At 45.2% G+C, this 11,668-nt stretch overlaps 1 protein-coding gene across 1 annotated transcript; it reads left to right on the forward strand.

Annotated features, from left to right (window-relative positions):
- The first annotated feature begins 315 nt into the window (after nucleotides 1-315).
- LOC125521228 (zinc finger CCCH domain-containing protein 56-like) lies at nucleotides 316-4,102 on the forward strand. The gene is made up of 2 exons (XM_048686291.1): nucleotides 316-1,216; nucleotides 3,583-4,102. Exons 1-2 carry the CDS (start codon nucleotides 406-408, stop codon nucleotides 3,864-3,866), a joined length of 1,095 nt encoding a protein of 364 aa, XP_048542248.1. The 5' UTR covers nucleotides 316-405; the 3' UTR covers nucleotides 3,867-4,102.
- Nucleotides 4,103-11,668: the final 7,566 nt, after the last annotated feature.

The raw sequence follows: 11,668 nt of genomic DNA on the forward strand, positions 1-11,668 counted from the left end.
TCAGGCAGCGACATGCCCCCTTGTTGTTTCTCTCGAAGCGAACGGCCCTGTTATTTTCTGCTAGCAACCAACATCCTTTTTCACGTGCCTCGTAGGAAAGAGCAGTAGGATAATTGGGCTGAGAGAATAGGCCCGCGTAACCAGAGGGCTCACCTCTGGAGTAGCCCTTAGAACATTTAGCCCAGAAAAAGACGTGCGGTAGTGGACGCACAGAGAGCAGCTTTAACGGCTGAGATCTGCTAAATCACGCAGATGGATGGCCAGAAATGCTCGGTTAAGTTTTAATGTCCTATAAAATAGATATATTGTTTCCCATACGTGCAACTAGGGTTCTCGAGCTAGGGTTGTAACCAAATTCCCCAACTGAGCGAGGGCGCTCCATCATCGGGATCTGACAGAGTGGCCATGGACTACACCAACGCCATCCATATCATCCCGGACGCCGCCGGTCCCGAAAGCTGGGCCAACTCTGCGGCGCCTCCTGGCGGGGACTCCGGGATTTGGGCCACCGAGGACGACTACAGCCAGTGGAACGGCGACCAGGGGCTTAGCGGGGGTGGCTATGGCGGTGACAGGAACTCGTCGCAGCCGCATTCAAGGGCCGGCAGCGAGCAGCCGCCGCCGGGCAAGAAGCCCAGGGGCAGTGGGCCGTCGGGCGGCGGCGACGCCGGGAGCACGAGCAAGTCGCGCGCGATTGGGAAGATGTTCTTCAAGACGAAGCTCTGCTGCAAGTTCCGGGCAGGGACGTGCCCGTATGTGACAAACTGCAACTTCGCTCATGGGATGGAGGAGCTGCGCAAGCCGCCCCCCAACTGGCAGGAGATCGTGGCAGCACACGAGGAGGCGACGGAACAGAGAGAGGAGCACCAGATCCCGATCATGACGTCGTCCAACGTGGTGCCTGGTGACAGCGTGTCTGGCAGGGCGTACAAGGGGCGGCACTGCAAGAAGTTCTACACCGAGGAGGGATGCCCCTATGGCGACGCATGCACTTTCTTGCATGATGAGCAGTCCAAGGCGCGTGAGAGCGTCGCGATTAGCCTATCGCCGTCGGTTGGCGGGGGCAGCTACAACTCTGCTGCTGCTGCTGCCGCCTCTCCAAATGGACCGACAATTCTGAAGCCGTCGAATTGGAAGACGAGGATTTGTAACAAGTGGGAGATGACTGGCTACTGCCCCTTCGGTAGCAAGTGCCACTTTGCTCATGGAGCTGCTGGTGAGCGCCTCTTTTTCTTTTCGTAATCGACTTTAATCCCCAAATTTTGCAGACAGCCTATTCAATTGTTATTACCATACGGTTGCATATATTTTTTTCCTTGTCTCTGCATGAAATCTCTTCACATTTCATATAAATAATGAGGCCATAATATTTTATAAAGTTAGTAAGTTACTCATGTCCATTTGATGGAGGATAGGCTTGGTGCAGCGGTGAAGTACTCCCCAATTGTGCCAAGAGGTCCTGGGTCTGATGCAGCCTCTCTGCATTGTACTGTGCAGGGGTAAGGCTTGCCTCGTATAATCGTTCCCCAAACCTACCAGCACTGGGTCTGTCCTTACTCATGTCCATTTATTCCATGAGACTGTAACCCACATTATAGTTGAAACAGAACCTGCAATACAGTTTTCTAGTCAATTCTGATGCTTGCTTTTGCGTACATTCAGATAAGTGATGCTTCTTTATAATTGACCACAATGCATCATATGTTGTATTTTAAACCTATCCTGACACTTTTGCCTACACTCAGATAATTATTTCTTTATAATTACGAGAACACATCATAGGCCTGATTTCAACTGTGTTCAGCAGCTTACCTGAAACTCTATGATTGGAAGTATCTACTTTCCAACACAGCTACTGGACTACTAGAACAAATCAGGCCAGGTTTATGAGTTCTCTATGGGTCTTTAAGATCGTTCAGAACCTACATCTTGGTACTCACGAGTGTGACATAACATTCACAACAATTTGCATGGTCAGCCCTTGGTCCATATCAAGTTTAATTAGTTTCCAACCTATGTGATGCTTAGCAGTCTAGCTGTGCACAATAATAGTTGAGATCCAGTCCACTGGTAAATAGGTGAATGATCCAACTGGGTTCATCCTTACAATTGCTCTCAATTGTGTCACTTGCTTTATACAGAAGTTGGTTACAGGCAGTAGCATCGCAAGCATATAGGAAAAATTCCCTGATATCTTGAACCTTGCTCTGGAGTTGGTTTATGAAGTCTTATAGAGTAATGTACATAATATTTTCAGTGGTGCTAACATACATGTTTGTAAGTGACAACAATTTGTGTTATGAAACTACTTGCTTTGTAATTGTAGGATTAGAAACACATGGATCAAGGAAGATATCAGAAGTAAACCAGATTTGACATGACCAGATATTGTTTTCTTTATGAAGCTAGCTCCTAGTAAAATCTGATCATCAAACTCACTGATTACTGATTAGCTTATATGGGTTTGGAGATGACCGCGTGTTATTGTGACATATTTTATGGTTTCCATGTTGGGTGTGGATCTTCTAAGTTCCGGGTTCAGAATAAGTCATTCTAGGTGTAGTCAGGTTTGGTATTGGTCTATTGGGTTTTACATAATTGCCATATGGGCTGATGCCACACTTGCCCTGATGCTAGTTGTTTTTGTCTGCTTACCTATAGACAATTGATATCTCCATTGCAGGTCTTATCTTGCACAATTTTTTCTATTTTATGCATGAGCATTTGCAAGATAAATGAAATTATGAAGTACCGGCACCACATATGCCATTTTTCTGTCGCACACATGCCTGGTGCATGATTCATGCTTAATGGCTTGAATTTTCTTAGATGGTTACCAATAGACACCTAATTACTTTGTGCTGCTATGTACATGTCTATTTCTTGGGTTCATACTTCTTTTGGAATCATCAGATAAACCGCTGTTTATTGAAGCCCTGTTTGGTGTGGAGCCTTAGGCTATGTTTGATAGTAAAGCATTGCAAAAACTACAGTACAAATGCAAAAACGAAAGTATATAAAAACCACTCCCTCCGTAAAGAAATATAAGAGCGTTTAGATCACTACTTTAGAGTATTTTAGAAATATATCCTATAGGTATAAAAAATACTGTGGTCTTGACATAACAGAGTATTTTAGAGTATTCACAATCCTGAGAACCTGTTCTGCGCTGCGATGTTGTAAAAGCTGGCTAGCCGTTAGCTAGCAAACACGCACGTCTTTCTAGCAGAGCTGGCCATTGCATTAAGCAACTGATCAGCCTAAGAGTGGCCCTGCACATGGCAACTTGTTGAGAATAGTTGGGAGGATAATGACGTGTGACGCCGTTCTTTTCTGCTGCTCAGTTCTTAAAAAAGAGGTCTGGTTTTTTTATATAATACAGAGAAAAAACTATGGTTTGGCGAATACTGTAGTATCAAAACGAGGCAACCAACCAACCCATTGTAAGTATAACTGGTAATCTCAAAAACTGTAGTATCCTCATAAGCTTAGAAAGTACTTTGCTACCAAACAGGGCCTTAATGTACATAATGTACCTGATCTAGTTTACATTACTGACATATATTTTGGTTGTAATTGCAGAACTCCACAAGTATGGTGGGGGACTTGTCGACATTGACGGGAGGGACATTGCATCAACTCCGGACTCGAAGCAGGCTGCGGCATCTTCGAAACTTCCTGTGGAGACTCCTGCTGCATCCACTGCGGTGCCCCCTCATGCAGACGTTTACCATTTAGGCAGCCAGACACAGCGTTCCGCCTTGGCCAGCCAAAGGTCCGGGCAGCTACAGAGGCCAATCCAGAAATGGAAAGGCCCCGACAAGATAAGCAGGATCTATGGTGATTGGATAGACGAAACCGACTAGGAAGAGGAGCGCCGTGTCTGTCTCCTTTACCCAGTTTAGTTCTAGTTGGCATTGCAAAAACCTAGTGCTGGGAGAGTCTGCGTGTTGTAAGACTGAAACATTATGTTGCCACAACTTGTACTGTGTCTGTTGTATGCGTGATTGCAGTGAACTCGCCGCTGGGAGAGCTGTATGGATGGTAGTGTTCTGGTCTTCTGGATATCTGAAAGTCTGAAGTTCATGTTTCGTTTCTTTTATGTTTGAGCAGAGTCGGGAAGGAAGGAGCCTACTTATTGGTTGAAAAACAGCATCCGAAAGATTCACAGGTAGAGATAATACGTGCATTGGAGAAGGAACAGAGATATCTATCGTAAGAAAAAGAACAGAAAGCCGAAAAATGAAGAAAAGGAAAAAAAATACAGCTTAGCCCGGCCATATTTCAAGGGAGTTTCTAGTTTTTTCTATTTTTTGATTTGATCTAGGTCGTTTCTTTTTCCCCAGTCCAGTCTTGACACTCACTCCGGGCTCAGCCTGCAAAAAATGTGACTCTTTTAATTGTTGATTCAGGCCGAGTTCCGGCTCCCTTTTTAGACCTTCAAAATTTTTTTTTTGCGCCGGCGTGTCCCTAACGCGTCGGCTTTATACCGGTTACTGATAGTATTGGTGTTGTGCACTCTGATCTTGCTACCATGGAGCTGTTAGTTAATGAGTATTTTCATAATATTTTTTCGGCTGACACATCCCTTGATGCTTCACCGGTTTTGGACTTGTTGGAATCAAGGGTGTTGGCTGCAGATAACATCAAGTTGTGCAAGGCTTTTTCTGAAAAGGAGATATTAGATGCATTGTTTCAAATTGGTCCGCTCAAGGCGCCGGGACCGGATGGCCTCCCGGCCAGGTTCTTCCAGCGCAATTGGAGCACGCTCAAGGAGGGGGTATTGGCGGCGGTGAAGGATTTTTTCCACACAGGAGTTATGCCGGAGGGGGTTAATTCTACATCCATTGTGCTCATACCTAAAATCTCGAACCTGACCAAGATTTCGGACTATAGACCTATAAGCCTTTGTAACGTTATATATAAGGTTATCTCAAAGTGTTTGGTTAATAGGTTGAGACCTCTCTTGGACGATCTTATTTCTCCGGAACAAAGCGCCTTTATTCCAGGAAGATTGATCACGGATAATGCACTTGTGGCATTCGAGTGCATCCACCACATCAAACAGGAGAAGGATCTGACAAAGAGCTTTTGTGCGTATAAGTTGGATCTGTCAAAGGCTTATGATAGGGTTGATTGGGTCTTCTTGAGGCAAGTGATGCAAAAGTTGGGTTTCTCTCAGCGATGGGTTGACTGGATTATGGCTTGTGTCACGTCGGTGAGATACTCGGTGAATTTCAATGGAACTCTCTTGGATTTGTTTGCGCCGTCGCGTGGGCTTCGGCAAGGAGACCCCTTATCACCATTCTTATTTTTGTTTGTGGTAGATGGACTTTCAGCTCTACTAAGGAAGAATGTGGATTCAAGAGATATTACTCCAGTGAGAGTGTGTAGAGGTGCCCCGGGTATATCACACTTGCTATTCGCGGATGATACACTTTTGTTTTTTGAGGCTTCTAAAATCCAGGCAGTGAAGGTTAAAGCAATTTTGGATGCATACGGTGCTGCTACAGGACAAAGCCTTAATTATGATAAGTGCTCATTACTCTTTGGGGATGCATGCCCTGCAGTAGTCCAGGATGAGGTAAGAGCAGCGTTACAGGTTACTAGCCATTCTTTTGAGGATAAGTACTTGGGATTGCCAACACCGGAGGGGAGGATGTCGAAAGGGCGTTTCCAGAACCTGCAAACTAGGCCGACAAAACAACTGTTGCAGTGGGGGGATGGTCAGTTGGCCCAACCGGGACGTGAGGTGTTGATCAAGTCCGTAGCCCAGGCGCTGCCTACATACATAATGGGAGTCTTCAAAGTGCCTTTCTCAGTGTGTGATGATCTTACTCGTATGGTAAGAAATTTCTACTGGGGCTCGGCGGAAGGCAAAAGAAGAGTGCATTGGCGAGGATGGGATCATTTGATGCAACCCAAGGCGAAGGGAGGAGTGGGGTTCCGTGACTTTCGGATGTTCAATCAAGCTTTGTTAGCGCGACAGGCGTGGAGACTTCTAACTAAACCAGATAGTTTGTGCGCCCAAGTCTTGAAAGCGAGGTATTACCCACTGGGCAGGTTAGATGATACAGTTTTCACGGGTAACGCGTCGTCGTCATGGCAAGCTATCAGTTATGGCCTGGATCTATTGAAGAAGGGGCTAGTATGGAGAGTGGGTAATGGCAGGAGCATACGTGTTTGGAGGGATAACTGGATACCGAGGCCTTATTCTTATACACCGATCTCCCCACAGGGAAGGTGTCGTATTCGATTTGTTTCGGACCTGTTAAATCAGAACGGTTCCTGGAACTATGAGCTGTTGAATGAATATTTTGTCGATGCGGATGTACAAGAGATCGCGAAGATCAGAGCATCTCCGAGGTTGGAGGAAGATGTGATAGCATGGGGACCAGGTAAATATGGTGTGTTCACTGTTAAATCGGCCTACACTCTGGCCTTTGAGGAAGCACACCGGGCGACAGATGTATCCTCCAGTTCGTCACCTTCCGATCAGCGGAAGTGTTGGGACTTTATTTGGAAAAGTTGGGCGCCGCCATCGGTGCGCAACTTTGCTTGGAGATTAGCTACTAACTCACTCCCTACTTGGCAGAGGAAACACAAAATCGGGCTCGAGGTTGGGAGCAGGTGTCCAGTTTGTGGGAGGGAGGAAGAAGATAACTTTCACCCCTTCGTCAACTGCCAGTTTGGTCGAGACTTGTATCTCGCTATGGCTAAGGTATGGATGATCCCGGAGATAGAATCTATAGAGCATAATGGGAAGGAGTGGCTGCTTCATGTTCTAGAGTCGTTGAATGATGTGGGGCGAATGATGGTTTTGATGATATTTTGGAGGAGTTGGTTTGTCCGCAATGAAGTGGTGCACTGCAAGCCTGCACCATCTATGGAGGCCTCTATTCATTTCTTGCGAAGCTACGTTGATTCCCTGATTGGAATTAAGCTTTACCCACGAGCAGATCCAGCAAAAGGCAAATCTCCAATTGTATATGAAAAACTGGTGCCAGCTGAAGGAGTCATTAGTGCACCAGAGGAGAAAAGATGGAGGCCCCCGGAGCTGGGGTGGATTAAGCTAAATACTGATGGGTCCTTCAGTATGGCTGGTAATGTCGGGGCTAGAATGATCTTACGTGACCATCGAGGGGCTGTTAATGTCTCGGCATGCAGGGTCCTGTATTCCTGTAGAGATGCCTTAGAGACGGAGCTCTGTGCATGCATGGAAGGGGTCTCATTGGCACTCCAACGCAGCGATCTTCCTATAGTGGTGGAAATGGATTCTCTCGAGGCGGTGACCATGATTTCATGTGAAGACGTCGACCACTCTATTTACGCCTCAATCGTGAAGGAAATTAAGTACCTATTGTCTCTTCGACAATCTTGTATTATTCATATTGCTAGGACCCAAAATAAGGCTAGTGATGCATTAGCTTCGTTTGCTAGATTGCAAGGTAGGACCATGACCTGGCTAGGGGATGGTCCGGATGAGGTGATGGAGATTGTTTCTCTCGATTGTAATGACTTCTTGATTGAGTAATGCATGTTTTCACCCCACAAAAAAAAAGCTCATCGGCCCTCCAGGATTTTGTCCCAAGCTCCGCCACTGGTCCCAATCACAGTAACAAAAAATCAACCGCCTAGCCCTCGCCTTCCCCTCCCTACCTACGCAAAATTCTCACAAAAAAAACCGCATTACTGAAAAATGCTAGCCATCTGAAGAAAATGTTGAGAGAGAATGAGCACTCAAATGGACATACAAAAACTCAGATAACTGCCAACCTAAAAGCTGAAACCATTATAACACATATGCGGTGGGTATGTTCTTGTGGTGTCAAGCCACATGTGCAAAAACAAAAGCAAACGTTATGTTGGTTCAATATATATAGGTACATATAGAAAAGTACAACATAATGAAGAAAGGTTGCGCCACGGGATTCTTAAGTGTACTACTAGTGGAGGAGGGAAAGGAGTTTGAAATGTGTGCTCTGGAGACTTGCCTTATCCCCTCCACCTAGCACTCCCGCGATCCCCGTCGGCGTCCTGCCCGCAGCTAGCCCCTCAACCACCAAACGCCGCTCCTCGTACCAGTGCGCCGCACCCTACAAGACTCGCTATGCGGGAGAGAGATGGAGCAGGAGGGGAGAAGGGAGATTTGCATGGATGAAGCCATGGCCGAGGAGATGCATCGAGTGCGCATGGCGCGGACGATGCAGAGGCCAATTCATTGCGGCTCGATCTAGAAACTCGTCACCAGGATTTGTGTGGAGGTGACAGAGGAGGAGGTGCATCGGATGGTGCCTAGGGAATCAACTTCACTGGAAGAGATAGTTTGCTTGGGCACAGGGGGAGGCGAGCTTGAGGTCTCCAGCACAAAGGGCGAAATGGTGCGCGTTCTGGTCCCTGCTGCTGCCGCTCCCCTGACCCATGGCGAGCACATTGGTATGTATTATTTCCAATAAGTCAGTGGCTCTCTCCATTGTTCCGGAGAATGGAGTCTTAGTTATCTTGCCCATGAGGCATGGTTCACAAGCATCAAATGATTCATAATCAAGTAATTCCAAAAGTCCATCCGCATGGAGTTTCTTCATGTGCTTTACACCAATATGACCTAAATAGCAGTACCACAAATATGTTGCACTATCATTATCAACTTTGCATCTTTTGGCATCAATATTATGAATATGTGTATAACCACGATCGAGATTCAACAAACCATTCACATTGGGTGTATGACCATTGAAGGTTTTATTCATGTAAAAAGAACAACAATTATTCTCTGACTTAAATGAATAACTGTATTGCAATAAACATGATCCAATCATATTCATGCTCAATGAAAATACCAAATAACATTTATTTAGGTTCAACACTATTCCCGAAGGTAGAGGGAGTATGCAATGGTGATCTTATCAACCTTGGAATCACTTCCAACACACATCGTTACCTCGCCCTCAACTAGTCTCTATTCATTTTGTAACTCCTGTTTCGAGTTACTAATCTTAGCAACTGAACCGGTATCAAATACCCTGGGATTACTATGAACACTAGTAAAGTACACATCAATAACATGTATATCAAATATACATTTGTTCACTTTGCCATCCTTCTTATCCACCAAATACTTGGGGTAGTTCCGCTTCCAGTGACCATTCCCTTTGTAGTAGAAGCACTCAGTTTCAGGCTTAGGTCTAGTTTTGGGCTTCTTCACGGGAGTGGCAACTTGCTTTTCATTCTTCTTGAAGTTCTCTTTCTTTTCATTTGCCCTTTTTCTTGAAACGAGTGGTCTTGTCAACCATCAACACTTGATGCTTTTTCTTGATTTCTACCTTCACTGATTTCAGCATCGCGAAGAGCTCAGGAATCGTTTTTGTCATCCCTTGCATATTATAGTTCATCACGAAGTTCTAGTAACTTGTTGATAGTGACTAGAGAACTCTGTCAATCATTATCTTATCTGAAAGATTAACTCCCACTTGATTCAAGTGATTGTAGTACCCAGACATTCTGTGCACATGCTCACTAGCTGAGCTATTCTCTTCCATCTTGTAGGCAAAGTACTTGTTAGAGGCCTCATACCTCTCGACATGGGCATGAGTCTGAAATACCAATTTCAACTCTTGGAACATCTTATATGCTCTGTGGCGTTCAAAATGTTTTTGAACTCCCGGTTCTAAGCCGTAAAGCATGGTGCACTAAACTATCAAGTAGTCATCATACCGAGCTTGTCAAACGTTCACAACATCTGCATCTGCTCCTGCAATAGGTCTGTCACCTAGCGGTGCATCAAGGACATAATTCTTTTGTGCAACAACGAGGATACTGCTCAGATCACGGACCCAGTCTGCATCATTGCTACTATCATCTTTCAACTTAGTTTTCTCTAGGAACATATCAAAAAACATAGGGGAGATACAACACGAGCTATTGATCTATAACATAGATATGCAAATACTATGAGGACTAATTTCATGATAAATTAAGTTCAATTAATCAAATTACTTAAGAACTCCCACTTAGATAGACATCCATCGAGTCATCTAAATGATCACGTGATCCAAATCAACTAAACCATGTCCGATCATCACGTGAGATGGAGTAATTTTCAATGGTGAACATCTCTATGTTGATCATATCTACTATATGATTCATGTTCGACCTTTCGGTCTCCAGTGTTCCGAGGCCATGTCTGTACATGCTAGGCTCGTCAAGTTTAACCCGAGTATTCCGCATGTGCAAAACTGTCTTGCACCCATTGTATGTGAACGTAGAGCTTATCACACCTGATCATCACGTGGTGTCTTGGCACAACGAACTGTCGCAACGGTGCATACTCAGGGAGAACACTTATACCTTGAAATTTTAGTGAGGGGTCATCTTATAAGCTACCGTCGTACTAAGCAAAATAAGAGGCATAAAAGATAAACATCACATGCAATCAAAATATGTGACATGATATGGCCATCATCATCTTGTGCCTTTGATCTCCATCTCCAAAGCACCATCATGATCTCCATCGTCACCGGCTTGACACCTTGATCTCCATCGTAGCATCGTGGTCGTCTCGCCAACTATTGCTTCTACAACTATCGCTAACGCATAGTGATAAAGTAAAGCAATTACACGGCGTTTGCATTTCATACAATAAAGAGACAACCATAAGGCTCCTGCCGGTTGCCAGTGACTTTTACAAAACATGATCATCTCATACAATAACATATATCACATCATGTCTTGACCATATCACATCACAACATGCCCTGCAAAAACAAGTTAGACATCCTCTACTTTGTTGTTGCAAGTTTTACGTGGTTGCTATGGGCTTCTAGCAAGAACCGTTCTTACCTACGCATCAAAACCACAACGGCGATTTATCAAGTTTGTTGTTTTACCCTTCAACAAGGACCGATGGTAGTCAAATTCGATTAAACTAAAGTATGAGAAATAGACACCCGCCAGCCACCTTTATGCAAAACTAGTTGCATGTTTGTCGATGGAACGGTCTCATGAATGTGGTCATGTAAGGTTGGTCCGGGCCGCTTCATCTAACAATACCGTCGAATCAAAATAAGACATTGGTGGTAAGCAGTATGACGATCACTGCCCACAACTCTTTGTGTTCTACTCGTGCATATCATCTACCCATAGACCTGGCTCGGATGCCACTGTTGGGAAACGTAGCATGCAATTTCAAAAAAAAATCCTACGCTCATGCAAGATCTAGCTAGGAGATGCATAGCAACGAGAGGGGGAGAGTGTATCCATGTACCCTCGTAGACCAAAAGCGGAAGCTTTTGACAACACGGTTGATGTAGTCGAACTTCTTCTCGTTCTGACCGATCAAGCACCGAACGTATGGCACCTCCGAGTTCTACACACGTTCAGCTCGATGACGTCCCTTGAACTCTTGATCCAGCAAAGTGTAGAGGGAGAGTTCCGTTAGCACGATGGCGTGGTGATGGTGATGGTGAAGTGATCCGCGCAGGGCTTCGCCTAAGCACTACGTGAATATGACCGGAGGCATAAACTATGGAGGGGGCGCCGCACACGGCTAACAATGTTTGTTCTGTGTTCTAGCGGTGCCCCCCACATATATATATATATATATATATATATATATATATATATAGGTTGGAGGGGAGGAGAGGCAGCCAAGGGGGCGCCCCAAGTAGGA

This window comes from Triticum urartu, chromosome 7 (assembly GCF_003073215.2).
Source record: "Triticum urartu cultivar G1812 chromosome 7, Tu2.1, whole genome shotgun sequence".
Lineage (NCBI taxonomy): Eukaryota > Viridiplantae > Streptophyta > Magnoliopsida > Poales > Poaceae > Triticum > Triticum urartu.

Bases quoted from the DNA above. Each gene is read 5' to 3' on its own strand.
- LOC125521228 (XM_048686291.1), top strand. From the start codon at position 406: ATGGACTACACCAACGCCATCCATATCATCCCGGACGCCGCCGGTCCC. The intron at 1,217-3,582 runs GTGAGCGCCTCT...TTGTAATTGCAG, and splicing joins CTTTGCTCATGGAGCTGCTG to AACTCCACAAGTATGGTGGG.